The sequence below is a fragment of the Dicentrarchus labrax genome, unplaced genomic scaffold (assembly GCF_905237075.1).
Source record: "Dicentrarchus labrax unplaced genomic scaffold, dlabrax2021, whole genome shotgun sequence".
NCBI lineage: Eukaryota > Metazoa > Chordata > Actinopteri > Moronidae > Dicentrarchus > Dicentrarchus labrax.
Genome location: NW_026136714.1, coordinates 2,732,723 through 2,753,350, shown reverse-complemented (window position 1 = coordinate 2,753,350; position 20,628 = coordinate 2,732,723). Strand labels below are relative to the sequence as shown.

Below are 20,628 nucleotides of genomic sequence, written 5' to 3'. Positions count from 1 at the left end.
AAGAAATGAGAAGAGTGCAAAACATTTTGGGTATTTCAAATTTTGTTTTATTAACAATGCATCCCTTTCATAGGATTGTATGTTTCTTTAGGTCATCAATGCCCCCAAAAACATACTGTACACATTATACAAGGGAAACCACGATTCAGGCAAAAAAAAAAATAAAACAAAAGAAGAAAAAAAAAAAAAAAAAAAACTTTTTAAATTATAATACAGTCTTGAGGAAAAAATATAAATAACTTTTTTTTCTTCTCTGGTTGAGCTCACTCTATGGTACAGACATATAATAAATAGATCGGATCTGACATCACTCAGCTGATCTATGAATCATCTCTCTATGAGTCCATTTGTGTAGCAGCATTATAGCAAAAAACAAGCCAATGGAAACAGAGATCCCCCGTTTCCCTGGAAACCTTTTACAAATCCTTTAGTCATCGCACCCCTTCCCCTACCCCTCCCCCCCTCCTCCATCTCAGCCAATGACAGACAGTGATATTGCATTGTGGAAATAGATTCAGGGGTTAATTATATTCCTACGATGTGATGGCAGCATGTAATGGCAACCTATTTTTTTTTTTTTCTACAAGCAAGAAACACGTTAAGGTGGCGTTACAACTTTGCCATGCTTGTTGCACATGCAGTGGAAGTGGAGCACAGAGGTAAAAAGGCAAAGAGTTGGGTAGCTGCTGGTCTTCAGCAGGGTTTGGAAAGTTTGGTACTAAATCTGTAACAAATCATTCTACAGATAAACTTGTACAACTGAACGTCTTTCCAAAAGATCAACCCGCCTCCTGAGGAGCTTACTAATAATGCAATGGCTGAAGAAAAACATTAAAAAGGTCCTAAGCAAGTAAAGGATGGCATAAACTAGCATTAAATTACATGCTATTCTCCTCATGTACTGTGTAAGGGTGGCATATATAGTGCTTTAGAAAATACAATACTAGTGATGTTTGATTGTCTGAGATACAAGAGATAGAAAAGTAATTGGCTGTCTGTGCTGACAAGAGGCTATAGGTTGTAGGAAGTGGTGAGGCAAGAGAAGCAAAAGCACATATCTGGCTAGAACAGATCACAGGTCGGGGCGGGATATGAACCGGGAAGGCTCCAGGTAAGTTTTAAAAACAGCAGGACCCCCTTCTGTAGTGTTTTGTTTCATACGGAGAAAAGAACGCAGGGTCCGAGGAATCACAGGGTAGACACAACAACATGCCTTATTCATTTCATTACAGAAAAAAACACCACCTCTGGAAAGAGATAAAATGTTGACAATTTTTTCTTCTTTTTTTAAATTTTTTTTTTTTTTAAACACAATATGAGTCTTTGTCTTAATGATCCAGCTCGTCTTTAAGCATTATGTTGATGTATTATTGAGTGTTGCTCAAGATTGCCAACCCATCTGAAAACAGTATTTGGTTAAACTGCTCCCCCTTTTTCCTGTTTAAAAAAAAAAAAAAAGTCTGAGACAGCATTAGGCGTGTCGGGTTAAATTTTGTTTACAGAGACGACGTTTCCAGCTTGTGTTTGCTAGAAGAAAGGCGAGCGTTGACCTCTTCCTCCTCTTCCTCGACGATGGTACTCTGTTTTGAGCAACAGAAACACGCCACACGCCTCCCCATTCTTACAGCCATATCTTATATTCTATCAGTCGTTCTTTTCAATGTTTGTAGGGCGGCTGTGCGGGGAACACAACGGGGGGGAAGATGATCAGGATTCCGCAGGAGGGTCGACGTCCTCTTCAACAGGTTTTGGTAGCTTGGTCAGGATTGCCTCTGCTTCCTCATACATCTGAAAAAGAGGAAACGTGGGTTGAATACATGGAATAGTAAACACAAACATGTACATTTCAGTGGTATAATGTAGGGAGGTCTTGATCTGATCAAGGTTTTTTTTTTTTTTAATGATTGGTATCGACTATATTGAGCGAGTGGAGGCCGATCCAATACTTTCATTCAAGTTATTTGAAGACGAGTGCAGAGAGAGGGTTAAAGCTAGGGTAGGTAATGTATTTACCTTTAGAAGCATTTTTTGTTTATATTTATTGAAATTCTCTTTACATCCCAACAGAAATCAATAAAATGAATAAAAACAAAAATAATCCCGTATCTTACTGGCATGAATTGCACGTCCTGGAAGAGTTCCTGTATGAAACGTCTTGAGGTCAGGCGAAACATACAGTGGGCTAAGAGGTTAGAAACCTCGGAGTACAGGCAGATGTCGTCAAACGCGTAGGGAAACTTCTCCTTTATCCTGCAGGAAAAAGGAGAACAGGTCTTTCATTGTTCTGCAATTGAACGTGCATCTCTGTATGTGTGTATAACGAGGAGGAGAGAGAGCTTTACGTCAGTAGTCCTGTTTCGTGGCCTTTGGTTCCTACGGAGGAGCTGAGGTTGATGATGAGGCGGAGCACCTCCTTCCTCAGCAAGACTCGGGAGGCAGGGCCGTCTTCTGATATCGGCTTGCCACCTAAACGACACATATAAATAAATATTCAGTTGATATGAGGCAGTATCACTGAACAAATACTTCATCATTTTGTGTCTCATGATGTCCCATCATAGTGGTTTGTTCTCATCAACAACAAAATATCACGATAGGATATTTTTCTATATTTTCTTACACCCCTAGTTCATATCTTGGCTAAAAGACAAAACAAAAGGCTCTTCTGGTTAAATAAAGTTTGAATAAATACAATAAAGTGAAAAGACTGGAGTTTTAGGAATTCTAATTCATATTTCATTCAGACATTTCAGCACTTTGAATTACAGTCATTTAATATTTGAATAATATAAAAATATGAAACAAAATCTGGTTTTGTTGCAGGACTAAGGTAATACTGAAATTTTGTTTTCGTGACGAAACTACAGATGATTATAATTTAACAACTGAACCTTTTACAGCACATTTGATGAAACGATGAGGACACAAAGAAGTGATTTTACAACAGTCAACATGTTTTTTTCTTGTGTCTAAAACATGAAATGCTGAGAAAGTCTACAAAAACATACACCGCATATACACATGCCGTGGTGGTTATTCGTGATCTTACCTATGACAATGTCAGCAGGTGTGGGCGTGCTACAGATTGAGCCCTGGGACACAGCTGCGTCGCTGCAGCCTGACACCCCAGAGAACTTGGACTGAGGCATCACCTCCAGACGATGGCCGCTCTGCACTCCCCACGATGGGAAGTCCACATAGTCTGACAGAAAGAAAGATAATTGGTTATATTCTGCAAATTTTAGGTATGTCCACGTGAATGACTGAATGTGTGCGTGTGTGTGTTGGCTCACCTGTCCGAGGGTGCGTACTGTTGATCTGTGGCTGTGTGGGGTATCCGAGGACGATGGCTCCTACACAGTAGAGGCAGTTTTCGTCAGTGTGATCCTGCAGTCCCGTCTCCTCTGAGCCCACGGTGTGGTTCTGGTTGTCACCTCGGCATACAATCAGCTCAGAGATACTGAACTGCTGCTTCAGTATTGGCAAAGCAGGGCGATCACCTACAGAGGGAAACACCATGGGTAACACACCAATCAAAATCTGTCTCTTCTCACATTTTTGTGATTCAATTATGATTTAATCAGACGTAATCGATGCTGTTTAATTTACCGTCTCCATCACCGAAGACGAAGCGTTTCCGCTCTTCGGACGGCGGGCTGACCCTCTGCTGAAAGTAGGCTGAGTCTCTGATGTGGAACATATCGTTGATGTCCATGGGCAGTGCTAGGCCGATGTAGTCATCGTTACACCCGTAGGTGGCGCTGGAGACCATGGAGCGCACTGAGGAGCAGCGGTGCAGGGTGCTTTGGTTGATGGGACTGAGGAGTTCCTCTTTATCCAGAGAGGCAAAGCTCAGAGCCTTCAGAAACCTAGGGAGGGCAAGAGGAGAGGTGCGTGAGAGGATCCGGGGGGAGAGACTGGGACCGAAAAAGGAACGTGAGGAACAAGTGAAAAAAATGTTGGATAAAAGCACAGAGACAGAGACTTAGTGAGGTGGGATCACAGCAGCTACAGGGTAAACTCATACAGAGGACATGTGGCGATATCACAGCCTTAAATTAATGTCAAGTATCGCTTTAAAAACACACTAAAGCACCCAACAGTCTAAAGCTTCACACAGAAAAAAATACCTCGGAAGCTGGTCAGTGTGACCTAAAATGTATTTAACTGCAGATTTTTAATATGGGACAATAATGCTGTATTTTTTAGGGGTGGCGGTTGCTCAATCCGACGGTTCTATCCCTGCCGACGTGCCCTTGAGCAAGACACCAAACCCCCTATACCTCTATATGGAACTCCACCATCTCTCCACATTTGTATGTCTATAAGCCCTGTGTGTGTGTGTGTGTGTGTGTGTGTGTGTGAGAGATTGTATTTCAGGCTTATTGTGTAAAAAAATGAGTGATTAATATACAGTAATCCTTCATCTTCTTGTGGCACCTGTCTCTACCTGTGTGCTGTTCGTACCTCTAGGAAAGGTTACGGCTCTAAGAGAAGGGAACAACCAGCAACTAACAAATCTACATGGGGCAAACTCACACTACGGAGCTACAGGAGTCAAAGCAATGGCAACACAACTGCAGGCAGAGAGCTGTAGTTACTACTAAAGTACAAGCAACAAGGACATGTTTGTCTGGATCGGTGCTAGAAGCTACATCTCTACTGAGGAAGACACTGGGTAGGTCCACCCACCGCGGTACGAGCGTCCTGGACACCCTGCGGTATGGACTTAAGATGTTGGGATCCGGACAGGTATCCCTCCTATCTGTTATCCTGATAGACATAGCAGAAGGTGCACAAAAAACACACTCACAGCTGTCATTGGGATGGTAGACAGGAACCAAAACTCACACTACGGAGCTACAGGAGTCAAAGCAATGGCAACACAACTGCAGGCAGAGAGCTGTAGTTGCTACTAAAGTACAAGCAACAAGGACATGTTTGTCTGGATCGGTGCTAGAAGCTACATCTCTACTGAGGAGGACACTGGGTAGGTCCACCCACCGTAGCGTTCTGGACATCCTGCGGTATGGACTTAAGATGTTGGGATCCGGACAGGTATCCCTCCTATCTGATATCCTGATAGACATAGCAGAAGGTGCACAAAAACCACACTCACAGCTGTCATTGGGATGGTAGACAGGAACCAAAACACTACCCCAGATACAGCTGTTTAAGCTACAGTAGTGCAAATGGAGACTTGCTTTGAGTTTTTCTCTAGGATCTTTCCGATTTATCCAACAAATATTTAATTGGAAAAACAGTAATAGAACACTCATGTAGACAAAGGAGAAATAGATGCATTCAGTTGCAACAGTGTCAGTCACATTGTTCCTGTAGCGATGGCTGACTTACCTGCGAGGTGTTAATCTGGAGTCCAGGCTGCCAGTCTTCATGGTGATGGTGTCGGTGAACAGAACGTCTTTGGCTGGGGAAGCCAGCGCTTCACTGTGAGACAAAGACGGGTGTATCCTCTGCTGCTGCAGCCTCTTTAGGGTAGCGTAGCCCAGCGCGTCCCGTGGGCTGGTGTACATGAAGCTACAGTCAGCCAGGCTCTTGATGGTGGACACTGAAGGAGACTTGAGAGACTGGGCTCGGCGGGGGAGAGTGTGCGAGGAGCCGGGTGGTACCAGAGAGACAGTTGAGGACTTAGGCGTGGACATGTGGTTGGTCTGAGCCTGGGGGGTGAGGGAAGAGAGTGTTTTGACAGTCTTGGCTGACACCACTGTGTTGAGGCTTACGCAATCAGAGGAGTCTGGTTCGGGATGCTCGGGGTTTCCAACGGTCTCCCTGGAGGGGCTGGAGCTCATGGAGCTGATACCGCTGGTTGTGGTGTCCGTGTTAAAGCTCTGGCTGCGGCTTTTAAACTGAGTACCTCCGCCGCCACCTCCGCCCCCTCCAACATTGCCTCCACTAGACGAGGAGCCACCGTCTCCTCCCGCTAGACGCTCTCGGCTGCTCTGCTCCCTCTCCCGGCTGGGGTGCTCCACAGCCCCGTGCCCTCCTAGACCGCTAAGTGCGAGGCCTGAGCCTCCTCCCCTGGCCAGCCTGCCATCCACAAGCTGCTCCTCAGAGCCCCCCCTCATCCCGACAAAGGACGTCTCCAGGCTGACTGTGGGACTCTTCGGCATTCCCCTGCCATTAAACACAGAGTTGAACACATCTCCCTGGTTTGGGCTGTAGATAGAGGGCTCTGTCACTGTCCTGTTCCGCCTCATACTCCCCTTGAGTTCAGTAGGGGTGCGAGAGCCCGTTGGGGTCTTGGGGTCGCTGGTGGAGCGCAGCTTCTTGCTGGGAAGGGACAGGGAGTTGAGTAAGCGAGAGCGAACGAAGCGCGTGGAAGCCAGGATTGTGAAGGGACTGCGGTCCTTGGCTGGTTTGGAGTGTAGATAGAAAGAGGGCTCGTCTGAGTGGTCCAGAACATCACACTTGTCATCGTCCAGGATGTACATGTCTGAGAGCACAAGGAGTAAATTAAGCATGATGAAGGCATAAAAGGAACTAATGCTGGAACTAAGCAGCTAGTGTCTACAAATGCAAAGTAAGTCCTACATACTTGGTTGAGACTCGCTCTCGCTGTTGTGGCGCGAGCTGGTGGATTCAGAGTTCAGACTGAGCGTGCTCGGTACTGAGGAAAGTTCAGAGGTCAGCTGTGCGTCAATCTCTTCTGGAGTGACAGGCCACAGCGTCCTGCGACTGTGTCTGACTGCATCCCAACCGTACTGCTTCAGCACCTCACAACCCTGCCTGGTCTTGGAGATCACGCCCAGCACATAAACGCACGTCCTGTGGATGGGAGAGGACGGTTAGTTTACATGCAAACATGTTCTCTTTACCCATTATACGCTTTCAGAAATATGTGCAATTGCTTAAATGGTTTTCTTGGAGAGACGTTTAAGGTCAACATGACTTTGATTCTGAGTGCCAACTGCAGTCATTTCACAATAATTAGGTCACCTAAAATATATTTTAGTAGTAGTTCCCAAGTCACTGTTGAGGAGTGCTTAAGATTAATTAGTTTTGATTTTTTTTTATTATATATAGGATTCTGTTTATTCTGTAATTTTATTGATATAATACACATATTTAGGTGACATTTAAATGTTTTAATGACTTAAATAAGCACTTAATAATGACTCTAATGAGCACATTTTGGACTCTTCACTGTTTACAAATTCAATTAAATTTTGAGCCATCTTTACCACCAGAAAACCCCTGTTTACTGTCAACATTCTGCTTTTGCAGTAGAAAACAAAACAACTTTTAGATGTCTGGGTGAACATCAGTTTAAAGTGATCTACTTCTTTAAAAAACAAGAACTGGGTATTTTGGGGTAAAAAGTGAAGTGAAAATGATAACGCTTACCCTCGTACTGACAGCACCTCACAGTGCTGAGCCAGTGCGAGGATGTCAGGAATGACATTCTCCTCCTGCAGGAGATTCAGTCCCCAGTTTGAAGAGCCAATGTTGCCCTGCAAGAAAAAACAACATCAACACCAGCAGAGCCATCTCTTAGTAACTATTAATATTACAGCAACAAAAGGTGACAGAAATTGAGAGCAAGTGATACTGACCAGGGCCCAGAGAGCAGCCTTTAGCTGTTTAATGCCCTCCCAGGTGTCCAGCATCGGGGAGCGAATTGTGTAGCTGAGGTCAGGAACCACACTCTAGAGACAGACGGAAAAAGACAGACATTAGGAAGAGATGCTGTTGAATCTGCACGAACCCACTGCTCCCCAGTGTGCTGTGGAGCAACCAAAGAATAATCTGAAATGGTTACCTGAGCCTCCAATAGATGACAGCCCGTCTTATCGTGGACCAGCTGACCATACAAGTGCACAGGGAGATAGACATTTGGTCTTTGTAACCTGGAGACACAAGCAGAACCACAGAAATTAACCACACACTCTGCAGCGTATCCGGTAGCTCGTCAGCTGGTGACAAAGTTCAGCTTCTCACCTTTGGTTGCTGCGTCTGACATAGTTGTCTCCATCAACAGGTTTGCGGTAGGTTGTTAGTGCTTCGTTGAGCTGCTCCTCTATCAGGTCCACGTACTTAAGGTTGTATTCCTGCAATCAAACAAGATGTTTAGGTGAAACCCATATTTAGTGTGTGGACTTATTATATGGTATCCAAATTAAATAAAAAAATAGATTATTAAGTGAGAATTTATTTTTCTGTACGCAAACTACAATAGTACCTTCTGCCATTTATCCAGCTGTTTGCTGACATAACCCCTCTCATTGAGGTAGGAGAAACCTTTAGGAATGGACAGGAACCTAAACAGCAGAAACAAAAGGGTATTACTTGAACATATCATATACTGTAAGCTATGTCTGGTAAGCAGTGCTGTCATGGTAAACACCCACCTGAGGAGCAGCAGGAGGCCCTTGTCTCCCAGGTGGGACAGAGCTGGTTTCAGCTGGATTAGAGCGTGGAGGTTGGCCTGTGAACCAGCATAACATACTGAGTCAGACAACAGGAAGGCTGGACAAACACTCCTTTAGATCTTTCAACACTACCTCTTTTAATATCCATTAACGCTACTGAAGTAAAAATGTGTGATTGTTTTTAACTGCGCAGTGGAGGAAGAGTGTTTCTAATGCATCCGAATCTACAACCCATCAGATCTACTGCACTGACAGCAGTCTTCAGTATGTTTTCCAGCAGTCACCTTGTCCTCGCAGGCCTCGTCCAGTATGTCCAGGGCCTCCATGGACACAGCCTTGCTGTGGTCGTGGAGCTGTGTGACCAGCAGCTCCATGCCCCAACTACTGAAGAACTCCACGCTCGCACGCAGCAGCACGCGGAGGTGTTTGGTGGCGTACAACCTGCACGTCTGCTCAGTAAAACAAGAAGCATTGTGGGAGGAAGAGGGGACATTAGGGTGGCACTAGCAAATCTTGTAGGTACAGGAACAATGCAGTGATTAGTTAGATGGGTAGTTTTTTATGTAATTGTGATATTTCTTAGGCAATAGGTGAGTAGAGATTTAACTGTTTAACGCTGTCTGTGACACTGTCCTACTTTTTCTATCACTGCTTTATGAGTTCTTTTTTTGTTTGTATGTCAAGCACTCTTGTTGTTGTGGCTGTCTTACATCAGTAGCAGCAGTGAGGATCTTGGAGAGGATCACTCTGGCCAGACCGTCTCTGCTGTAGTCCAGTGTGGATACAGCAAGTTTCAGCACAGCATCCTGGTTCTTCACAGAGCACAGATTCAGCAGGCTGCAAAAAAACAGAGTTATTGTCAATTCATTGAACAAACTTTTTTGAATTGCATCTTATGGGTCTAAGAAAGCTCAGATATGCTGTTAGGGTTTTTTTTTGGTACACTCACCACTGAAACAGGCCACATTTCTCCAGCAGTTTGACTCCCTGTGGGTGTGCAGAGAGTGTCCCCAGGAAGAGGAAGTAGTGTTGGCTGAGTGTGGTGAGCAGGCCGTTACTCTGCAGACAGCGCTCAGGCTTCAGCCCTGAGGACGAGGACAGCCATGACACCATGTCCTTCACCAGCTCCTCCAGGTAGCCCTGGCCATCCTGGTGACAGTGGGAGGAGGAGGCAAGAGATAGAAAGAGAGGGCCAACAGTTGAGACAAATTAGAATAAATAATAAAACAGGAATGTAAGTTTTGGTGGGAATGTGCACACTTCTCTAACCTCGTCGGAGTCCATGAGGAACTCAACAAACTGACAGCCGACCACAGTGAGTTGTCTGGCCTTTGGGTAATCCAACGCCAGCCCTGCGTACAATTTACTACTGGGCTTATAAAAGTACAGCAGCCTCCGCACAAACCTGCGTCACACAGAAAGCAAAGTATTTAAAACAAGAGGTCAGAAAAATACGTCAAACTATTTCTAATTCTGCAATGGCATCCGACGATATGAATGAGTCTTACCTGTGCATCTGTTCATCTTTGTTGTTCCTGAGGTTTACATTTGGCCACTGGGAGAGAAAAACGACATTTAAAACATGAAACAGAAATAATTAATTTGACAACCATGTCTGTCGTGCTACATGAGAACAGCCTGACCTTAAGGATGGTGGCAATAAGCAACCAGTTCCACTCCAGGTTCTGCTTATGGTTGAGAATCTGACTGTCTCTCAGGTTCATCATCAGTGCTTCTTCAGTGTCCTGAACACAAACAGAAAACATAGAATTGACAGTGTTAAAAAACGCAGTTTTGATAGCTTTGCAACCATATTATGAACTTATTTTAATCATCTTCAGCACTGTGAGAAACATCTGCCCTAAAACTGCCGTAAACTACAACCTCTTAGGTGTGTTTACTTTAGCTTGGCACAAACACTGAAAGCAAAGGGAAACAGCTAGCCTAGTTTCGTCAAGGGCGCCTTCTAACGACTTAAAGCTGCGTCATTCTCATATTGCGTATTAACAAATGTAGAAATAGGAAATGACACACTGTAATTTAAGGAGCAGTTTGTATACACACTGACCAACAGCTGGCTGCACACAGCTGGCTCTGCACATTTTCTAAACTCCAAATAACATCTAAGTCACTCTTGGATGAACTTGTGGCTAGATTCGATCAAAATATAACATGTAAATAAGACCATTTAAAGTTTGTGATTTGTGATGGAAGCTGGCTGTTGTGAGCTGAACTGAACACACCCAAGACCTTTGTATTGTACGCACAAAGATGTATTTGACATCAAGCATATTCCAACATGTATTACTAATATGTTGCTGAAGCTCAAATTTAGAAATCATGTTCATGCTCACCTTAATGACATAGATGTCCCTGAAGGAACGCGAGTGTGACTCTCTGCGGTTATGTGAAGACACAGACTTGCGGATGATGTGGTCCAGGTAAAGACTGTGTGGTTTCAAACCTTTCTTCTTCTTCTCATGAAAACGCTTCAGATTGTTGACTGCTGCACTTGCCCGACTGGAAGAACAATAAACAAATACGTTCATACATTCACAACATACATTCATAATAAGTTCCTATGGTCACTTCTGTACCGTGTTCACTGTTAAAAGAGACACTACTGATCAGTGTACCTTTAGAGATGCAGTGATTTGTAAGAGAATATATCCTGTAGTTCCGGTAAATGAATGTGTTCGGCCTGAAAATGAGTTTCGTAAGGGACAACAGGCACATGTTCGAGTGTACTCACAGTCTTTTCTGCTGCGGGATGTCAAAGGAGGCTGCCATGTTGATGAGGGTGGGGAGGCAGTGCAGGTGGTGACTGTGGGAATGAGGAAGTATGGTGTTTGCCTAAACAAGAGAGACGCGGGTGGAGGAAAAAGAAAATAATATTTAGTGTTCGAATCATAATAAGCAAGCAGCAAGAAAAAAAACATATATGTTTATTTTGCAGTGACACACAAGCACACACATTTAGGGCTAATTTCATCTTCAATGTGCTAAACAATCCTTTTTAGCATTTCAAAATAAACACATCACACTTTCTGCATTTTAATATTACCATGTGTAGAAGTTCTCCCAAGAGGATGGTGGCTCTGATAGCAAGCTGATCATCACTACTGGTCACAACTTCAACAAGACCCTGTAGTGATAAAGATGACGATAAAGGAGAGCATATGTTAAAATAGCAACATTCAAGACCTAAAAATGTAATGGTACAATACAACCAGAGAAGCCATGACGTGTGATACCCCTTAAAAACATTCACGCAAAATTATTTTTATAAATCAGCCCTTTGATGTAAAGGTGTAGCTCACCTCTAACAGCCCACTGGTGATGAAGGCAGACAGAACAAATGCCAGATAGTTGTCCATCAGATCAGGCCTAATGAAACAAACAGAAAATAAGAAAATAAAAATCATTTCATGGCTCATGTAAACACTTAACTGACAGTTTTGTCACATTTTGTTCGACTTATTCCATTTCTCTTGTCTCATATCATCCCCCTACCTAGAGCGGGCCCGATGGGGAAGGATGACTTTGGCCTCAGCAGCAATAAACCCATCAGATAGTCTCCATGTGTCCTGGAACCTAGCGGGGTCTGAGGAAAATCAGAGCAAAGATTAGCTTATATTGTAGCGTTTTAGTGTAAAACCTTGGAGTATGCATTTTGCCTGTGATGATGTAGAAGGAGAAGATCTTTTTAAAACAGGCATACAAATTCTAGCTACCAAGATACTGGGAGGAAGTATAAAGTGAATTCTGAGGATACAAAAGATGTTCATACTCACCAACACTTAGAAGAGCTTCTGTGAAGTCTTGAGTTACAATGGGCACAGGAAGCCTGAATATCTCATATAACACCTCCAACAAGCCTTTCTGCAGGGCAAATTACATTAGAGCGATCAGATACATGCACATTTGATACATTTGCAAGCACTCAAAAGAGCGCTTCTAATATCTCAGTGTTACTGCTGTTTAGCACAATACTCAAATTACACGAGGGTAGCCTTGTTTGTGTCCACAGGAAACAGTGATAATATCTCTTTTGGTCTAACTGTGCCATGGCTGTCTTTGGGTTTATCTCACACGGTGCTCTGACACTCCACCCAGACAAGTACTTCATCTTTCACAGGTCAATGTGGCTCATGTCATCGCCAGTACTAGCTGCAGTGGGATAGAAATTAGTGCAGACTAGGGCTGCAACTAATGATTATTTTCATTATCCATTAATCAGTCGACCATTTACACGATGAGTCAATTAGTTGTTTGGTCAATAGAATCAAAAAATGAGGGAAAATGCTGATCAATGTTTCCCAAAACCCAAGTAACGTCCTGAACTGTCTTGTTTTGTCCACAACACAAAGATATTCAGTTTACTGTCATAGCGGACTAAAGAAACCAGACAATAATTACATCGTAGATGCTGAAATCAGAGAATTACTTCTTGACTCAAAATGATTATTAAAATAGTTGTTCATTAATGTAACAGTTTATAGCTAATAGATTGATCAGATCATTATCACTAGTTTTCTACATTTCTACTAGTATTTTTGTTACTGTTGTTATTACTGTGCATCTTTGTTTGTTCCTCTCTCTCTCGCTCTCTCCCCCCCTCCCTCCCCAACCAGTCGAGGCAGATGGCCGCACACTAAGAGCCGGGCTATGCTCGAGGTTTCTGCCTCTTACAATGAAGTTTTTCCTTGCCACTGTTGCCAAGTGCTTGCTAATGGTGGGAACTGTAGAGTCTAGACCTGCTCTATTTAAAAAGTGTCCTGAGAATTTTGTTATGATTTGGTGCAATACAAATAAAATTTTATTGAATTAATCGACTCTAGTGCTAACCTAACTTAAAACACTGGTGGGGTAAATAAACTTCCTTATTTCGCCCTGTGACATTTGTTTTGTATGCAGGCGTTTCAATACTCACCCTAACTTCCATATTTGGTATGCAAAGTAAGCCAATTAAAGATTGGATCCCAGAATTTCCAGCCTTGCATAGGTTGATAATCCCTGAGTAAAGAAAGGTAAAAAACAGTAAAGCAGAAGAAATATAGACAAATAAGTAACTTACATAATTCCATTTATTTCTAAATCAAAGTCCTTACCAGACCAGGAGCGAAAGGCTGCCACTATGGCCATTCTACTGGACAAGAAACGAGACTCTCTGTCCTCCCTGTGAACATGAAAACACACGCACACATTAAAAACAGGACACCCTGTTCCATACACACAACATCATTATGATCTCTGTAAGGCACATTTCACAGCACGTTAAAAAGCATTTCACAAAGGATCAAACTACACCACAAAAGCAAAACAAAAAGCAAAACATGAAAGGGAGTCATGGAGAATTCAATAAAAAGATATTTTTATATAAAAGCACATCTTTCAGAATGACTTAAAGGATTATCGTGACTTAGCCTGCTTCACATCCTCAGGCAAGTCATGCTGGAGTCAAGCAGCCCTGATAACAAGGGTCGAATCACAAAAACACTATACAAACCCTCAACTTTCTCAACGCATGGTGTTATCAACATAGGAAATGGTAAACAGAGGGAAATGTCAGAACACTATCTTTTTGTTTCTACTGTAACAGTGACACTCTTCATACCCTCCCCACACACTCACTTGAGTTGCCCTTCAGCCGTGTCTGCGTTGTGACGGTAGTGAAAATCAGTGAAAGGCGCGAGGATTTGCTGGAGGACCAAACACACAGACACAAAAGATGGATGAGTACAAAACACAACAGGCTTTAGAGCTCTTCATTAGCTGCTGAAAATTAAGTGGAATCATTCTTCAACATTCCCACAAAACCTCCTGGAGTGATAATTAACCTGCTTTAGATCTCATATGACACCCATGTGGATATTATGACTGTGATGATGAGATGCTTCTGTCCCAGGTGTCTGTTTACAGACAATGAGGCTTCAGAGAAATGCTGTAACTGATTACTGTAAGCTCCATGGGAAAGAGACGGGCAACCTACGGCTGCTAATCCGGACTGGAATGACTCCCAGCACACTGGCTCATTTACAGCTTCCCCGTGAATTCATATCTCTGTGTGTGTGCGTGTGTATACCTCCAGCTCGACGTCAACACGCACGTACTGACGGGTACGTGGGTGGTTGAGTAGATGGAGGACGGTGGTGATCAGAGCTTCGTTGATGCGACTCAGCTGGCAGTCAATCACATTCTTCAGGATGGTGCTGAGGCCTCCCCGTTTGGCCACCACTTCTGGGTTCTTCAGGGCTACAGAGGCAGCAAGTCATTGTTATTTAGTCATGACACAGTGAGAATTTTACAAGGTATTTCTGTCCACTAGCGTCACAACTTCCCCCGGGGCTCCCCACAAAGCCACTGTGTGTGCAGAATTAATCGCTCTGCATTGTGTGTCTCGGGCACTCACCGAGCTCACATACGATGGCGATGGCTGCGCGGACCATGCGGTCTCTCTCCTGTAGCCCATCAGTGCCCACAGCAATTAGAGAGTTTGCAATAGAGGTGGGGAACAGCATCGCATTGACAGTGATGATCTACAGAAGGAGGGAGAGGAGGGAAACATGAGTCATAAAACAAGTCTGGACAAACAGAGGCAAAAAAATAACTGCAATGTTTCAAATTCACACAGAATTTACAATCGGGAAAAAAAAGTGACAAGAGAAATGTATTTTATGATAAGAGGCCAAGCAATGTGTCATGGAATGAACCTGGGGGTTTTATTACTGCCAAGATGGCCAATAGTACTTTCCTGAAACTAGACCCTGACTCTATGTATGTATGTGTGAAGAGAGTTTACAGTAAACTACAGAAAGAGCTATAAATAACATCGCCTGCAGACTTGTGCAAACCGTCCACACACTGACACTGCTGCTAACCCAATGATCTTTCTGCTGCCACTATCTGAGCAGTGAGGGCAGAGGGCAAATTTTCTCTAGCAATACAACAGTGACTGAATCAATTAGAGAAAGACTGGCCGAGGATTTATATATATATAACATTTAAAAAGAGTCTTACCTTTCGGACTAGTCTCAGAGCCTGCGTCCTCTCCCCCTCATTGCTCTGCTGGATGTCAATGCATCTAAACAAGCACACAAATATAATTAGTCATGTCCTTTTCTTTTTACCACAGCCAACCAGTAGGAGAAAAATAAATGTGTAAACAGGAGAAAAACAAGTCAGACTGAAGCATTTCAAAGGAACAAGCAAACCTCTGAAACCTTAAAACAAATAAAGTGACTTGCTGTGAAACAAAAGGCATATTCTTTGATCGACAAAAAAAAAGCCAGCCACTCAGCACCCCACCTGACAGGCATGGTTAAAATAGGATCTCACCTGGCTATCAAATAGTCCACCTGTAGTCTTAGGACCTTCTGCAGCACGGCGGTGTCTCTAATGAGGTAGCGGAGCGACCGCAACCCTGCAGCACGCACTTCCTTAGCCTCATTCAGTAGAGCTAGTCGCAGACTAGGGGTTTAAAAATCAAACACTTAGATGAGTCCCAAATTGCAAAATGGACAGGAGAACATAAGATCTACTATCACGTTACAAACTATTGTTATTTGCTGAATTCTTTCATAAACATGATGATTTCTGCTTTTTAAAACTCGATCAAATCAATGTTTCAAAACTAAAACATCCCAACGGATTAGCCACAGGGCATGACTTACAAATGATTTCACTTGGCTGCGTAAATAACAAGCCAATGAATTGGAAAACACATGTCGATAAAAAGAACACAGTGTACAATACGTGCTGGTTGCAGACAACACTTACCAAATGATGATTTCTTCGTACGTAAACCCAAAGTTTTCCTCACGGTGGCTAATGCTGCATAGCAGCTAGAACACAAAGATAGGACAAAAAAACAAAACATAAATGAATTGGTTCATACAAGGAATGTATTAACAGTTAAACAATTAAACCCCCCCAACTGCTAGATAGAAGGGGGGAGGCGCAGACACTACCAGGCGAGCTTCCAGGAAGCTACTTTATGTTTATGGTGGTAAGATTTCTAAAAATGTCAATATATAGCCTTACATACAATACTGCAATATATTGAATCATAACCCCATATTGTGATGAGTACTGTTTCACCAAATTCTTGCCAATACACAGCCCTAATAGAAAGTCAGAAAATGGTGAAAAATGTTAATCACTGTTTCCCAAAGCTAAGACGTTTTCCGTCATAGAGGACTAAAGAAACCAGAAAATACTCATTTTATCTCAAAACAGATTATCAAAATAGTTGGCAATTAATTAAATAGTTGACAACTAATCGTTGCAGCTCTAATTCTGCATGGCTTGGGTCAAGGGCAGAAGTAAGCCTAGCACACGCGTTATGGTAGAACTAGGGCAAGGACAAGGGAGCTCAGCAACTCCAAAATGGCATCATCCTTCATCTGAGAGGCTTACAGTTCAACTTCGTTTGAGGCAAAAAAGCATCAAACCGTGACTATCCAAACTAACAAACAGCACAACACTTTCCTGCAGGGTGCTGCAGGAGCCATGCAGGTGTTTCTGTTGTATTTTTCCACTTGTCTGTTACATGCTGACTGTATGATGTTATGCTCACTGGTGGTAGATGAAGGTTGTAATTACAAAGCGTTCAGCAGTGGGTGTTCACTTGGGTCGCCTCCTCGAACCATTTGTTGTTTATGAGTGCGCTTGTATGGATATGTGTGTTGGATATATGAAAAGAGAGGGCGATAACAAGAAGGAAGCAATAGGTCGATTAATTCTGTTGTGTTTTCCGACTATTTGCTCCTGTTTTCTGCACCCTACTGGACCTGGCACTGAAACCTGTTTTCAGCATGAATTGCCACTTCTAGCAGTTCCCTCACCACAGGTCCTCCATCATTATCAGAGGCCCACACACAGCTGGTGTATACAAGATTCAAAGTGTATGTAAAAGCAGTAAGTCTGTGTCAACCGGCAGGCCAAAGCTAACAACAGTCTGAAATTCCCTGCGCAAAACAATGAGCTCCTTGGGCTGGAAGGATGCTGCCATTTTGTAAGTGCCACCTTTCTTATAGGCACCCTCACGCTACCGACAACTCAGTGCTACTCCATCACAGTCCTCCTGATGCAGCATCAGCAGGGGAGTCGATGGGGGATGGTGGTTTTCGTGTGAATTTCTCCTTAAACCTCGTTTCTGCTTTATCATAAACCACAGAGCAGATCGGGAGGAGAGCAGGATGGGACGGGTGACGAGGGGCACGGTGAGTAGGGGGTTGTTTTAAACCAGCTGTGATGTCAGAGCCCAAGCAGGCGAGAGGAGGGGAGAGAGGAGACGGGTAGAGGGGCATGTGACACTCTCTGGGGTGGGGGGGGGGGGGGGAGATTAGGTCACCCTCACTGTTCTGGAACCCTTATAAGGAATCAGAAGACAGACAGACACACACGTCATGGCTATTAACCTCCTGTAAGTTGTAAACAAGAGAGTTAGGTGTGAGGATTACAGACACACAACCCAGGCCCACACTCGGCCCGCTACGGTGCCAACACTCACTGGCTGCACGGCCACCGGGCTACTGGTCAAAATAAGCCAATGGCGGTCAGACTTGGTTTAAGGCAGCGGGGTCGCTCAACAGAAATCAGCAAACGTCTGAGCAGGAATCAGTATTCCCTGTTTAAAATAACAGGAAGGCTGGAGACTATGCCAGCATGTGCCGGGCAGAAGGCAGACAAAAACCTGCTGGGGAGGTCACTAGTCCATCACAGGATTATATGTGAAAATAACTTCCATCTGTACTTGTTTTTAAAAAGCATTTGAAGAGACTTCTCTATCCGCGCTGATACTGCACAATTCTTCCTCCTTTTTTTTCATCTGCAAACAATAAATCCGTGCATCACAGCCGTCAGCTGCTGATAAGTGGGACAGACACAGCCCACTTAGTCTCGGCATTTTAAACCCTCTGTTGTGATGTCTGCCTACCGTCCACGATCACCTGATTATGTTTCACTTTTAAAACCTGAACACACACTTTGGTGTTGCTTTCGTTGAGGTGAGAAATTTGGATCTACATCATAGAGTTTGTGCTGGGAAACCTTTATAGCTAATAGTTATAGTTTATCATCCATGCAGAGATTTTACAAATGAGGGTGTCTGAGGTTAATAAGAGTGATAACCAGACATCAGAAATCTCAGGTTTTCGAAGTCAGAGTGCTGCTCTTGATGCAGGTTCGGTCAGAGTACTTTTCGCATCCCTACAGTTCCTGTTACATTCACCGTCAGCGTCACAGGCACAGCCAGGCCTGCTGGCAGCGACACCCAAGAGAGGAGGATCAAAGAGGTCGGCGGTGACACGACAGAGGAGGGGGGAGCACAGCCACTCAATCTTTTACAGATACATGAACAGTGAGTCAACAGTCTTGAAAAGAAGAAGATAACAATAGCAACTTGGGCACATTCCCTATCTCTCTACCTAAAAACCACTGGAGTAAAAGCATCATAACTTGACAGTGTTACCTTTATGAAGTTGTTCAGGTGGCCCAATTTTCGCATGTTACTGACTCCGTGTGGTTTGGCCACATTTTGAAGGATTTCACGGAAGTTTTCTGACGGTTCTGCAGGAGAAAGAAAAGGAAATACAATGTAACCAAGACGAGCATTAAGCCATATTGCCATAATATCAGACGATGAACCGTAATTGATATGTTTCAGGAAGGAAGTCGGTCTAGCTAGTCAAACAAATTTAAGTATGTATAGTCAAAACAAGGTCTAGACAGAAAAAGCAAGGCTTGAGCGGGGAAGTGTTTTTTTTTTGTTTTCAGTTCCTTTCAACTACTATCTGCTTACTGCGATGTTCTTTACCAAACTCAGATGGTATTCGCTTGCACGGAAACCAGTGCCAGATACTGCATTATAATATATATATATATATATATATAGATATTAATGCTGCACCAACTATGAATAGTTTATCCTCAGTAAAAAAAAAAAAAAAAAGTTGACCGATAGGAATAGCCAGATTTAGTTCAAAAGACCTGAAAATACAATTAAGAGCTTCAAAATAGTGGACTACTGCAAACTGCTTTTAATTATTATAATTAGTATAAAATGTACAAATGTTCTTTTATCAATAAGAGAAAAACACTAAACCAAAGTGTTCGTTCCTCTGTAATCGATTTGAAAGAAATAAGATGAAGTAAGATGTAAAGTCGTATCAGATATAACCAGACATCCATTAGCAGACAGGGCACTGGTGGTACATCTGTGTGTGCATGCAATCGTCTCTTGCAAGTGGATTTGGGTCTAGTTTGAGCCTGCGTCCCGTGTAAGAATGTGCATGCAAGTAAAAAACAGTTAACACAGACATATTTTAAGAGGATTTTGAGCTTCGTGACACCTGAAAAGAGGGGGTTAAAAATACTCTTTTGGCCTTTTGTGCTGCATTTATCTGCCACTATATTCGCTCCATGCAAACAAACTGATCTGCTGTGCCACTTCTGGAGGAGTAAATCTGAGCATAGAAGACTGTGCAGCTGTGTTTCAGTGTGCCAGTGGGGGGTGGGGGGGGGGCAATCTTCACACCAATCACAACAACGGAGCGTCGTCACGGCCGGGTTAGCCCGTGGCAGCTAGCTCGCAGCTAACTCAGCTCAGCTCAGAGGAGAGCTGGCTGCCGCCTGTTGTTATGATAATGTTATTAGACGACACAGGAAGGGAAAGCGGACCAAACGACAACAGCAACGACAGGACAGGTGCACTGGCAACCGCGAGGAGGAGGAGGAGGAGGAGGAGGAGGGGGGGGGGGTTTCACTTCGTAAGGGTAGTGTGTGCAGAAAAAGCCCCCCCTCCCTCCCCCTCCCTCCCAAAACCTCATCGATTTTGAACAATAATCGCTTTCAGGGTGATGTGATGAAGCCCTCTGCTTACCTCTGGTCAGATCCAGCGGTACGTTTTCTTCGCCGCTGTCATTCCGACCTGTTAAAAACACACAACGCGGACACGGTGAGGGGTCACTGCGGGGTCAAAACGTGCGTGAGAAGTTCTAGTTTTGCGTTATGCCACATTTACGGGTGCCACCGGGTCGAGTTTTTCTCGCTTACCTCGCATCCGAAGACTCCGGATAGGACGGCCGCGGAAGCTGGCCGCCATGTTTCCAGGAACATACACAACACCGGAAACTTCGTGGATTCTCGCGAGAATAGCAGACAAACGAGAGGAGGAGGGGGAGGAGGAGGGGGGTGTCGTGACACAGCTGCAGCGAGACCTCCCACAGACCTGAGA

General features: G+C 43.8%; 1 protein-coding gene across 2 annotated transcripts; it reads right to left on the bottom strand.

The window, feature by feature from the left end:
* Nucleotides 1-24: 24 nt before the first annotated feature.
* Nucleotides 25-20,539, bottom strand: LOC127375849 (rapamycin-insensitive companion of mTOR). 2 transcript variants are annotated; one of them, XM_051422183.1, is made up of 37 exons: nucleotides 20,448-20,539; nucleotides 20,275-20,322; nucleotides 18,865-18,962; nucleotides 16,170-16,234; nucleotides 15,729-15,860; nucleotides 15,411-15,474; nucleotides 14,803-14,929; nucleotides 14,476-14,645; nucleotides 14,025-14,092; nucleotides 13,502-13,569; nucleotides 13,324-13,406; nucleotides 12,185-12,272; nucleotides 11,904-11,994; nucleotides 11,711-11,777; nucleotides 11,455-11,535; nucleotides 11,143-11,243; nucleotides 10,745-10,910; nucleotides 10,034-10,135; nucleotides 9,899-9,945; nucleotides 9,660-9,795; nucleotides 9,340-9,539; nucleotides 9,101-9,227; nucleotides 8,675-8,839; nucleotides 8,370-8,446; nucleotides 8,201-8,279; nucleotides 7,960-8,069; nucleotides 7,781-7,868; nucleotides 7,575-7,667; nucleotides 7,366-7,472; nucleotides 6,557-6,786; nucleotides 5,356-6,454; nucleotides 3,610-3,917; nucleotides 3,294-3,500; nucleotides 3,050-3,202; nucleotides 2,343-2,466; nucleotides 2,112-2,250; nucleotides 25-1,788 (listed from the first exon to the last, which is right to left on the bottom strand). In XM_051422183.1, the coding sequence occupies exons 1-37, from the start codon at nucleotides 20,494-20,496 to the stop codon at nucleotides 1,708-1,710; spliced, it is 5,238 nt and encodes a 1,745-aa protein (XP_051278143.1). In that variant the 5' UTR covers nucleotides 20,497-20,539; the 3' UTR covers nucleotides 25-1,707. The 2 variants fall into 2 exon arrangements, with proteins under 2 accessions (XP_051278143.1, XP_051278144.1); XM_051422184.1 differs by having other exon boundaries at nucleotides 3,610-3,869; nucleotides 20,448-20,538.
* Nucleotides 20,540-20,628: the final 89 nt, after the last annotated feature.

Coding starts and splice junctions, on each gene's coding strand:
- LOC127375849 (XM_051422183.1), bottom strand. CDS start 20,496: ATGGCGGCCAGCTTCCGCGGCCGTCCTATCCGGAGTCTTCGGATGCGA. Junction 16,235..18,864: donor ACCTGAACAACTTCATAAAG/GTAACACTGTCA, acceptor TTTGTGTTCTAG/CTGCTATGCAGCATTAGCCA. Junction 14,646..14,802: donor CGCCATCGTATGTGAGCTCG/GTGAGTGCCCGA, acceptor CTGCCTCTGTAG/CCCTGAAGAACCCAGAAGTG.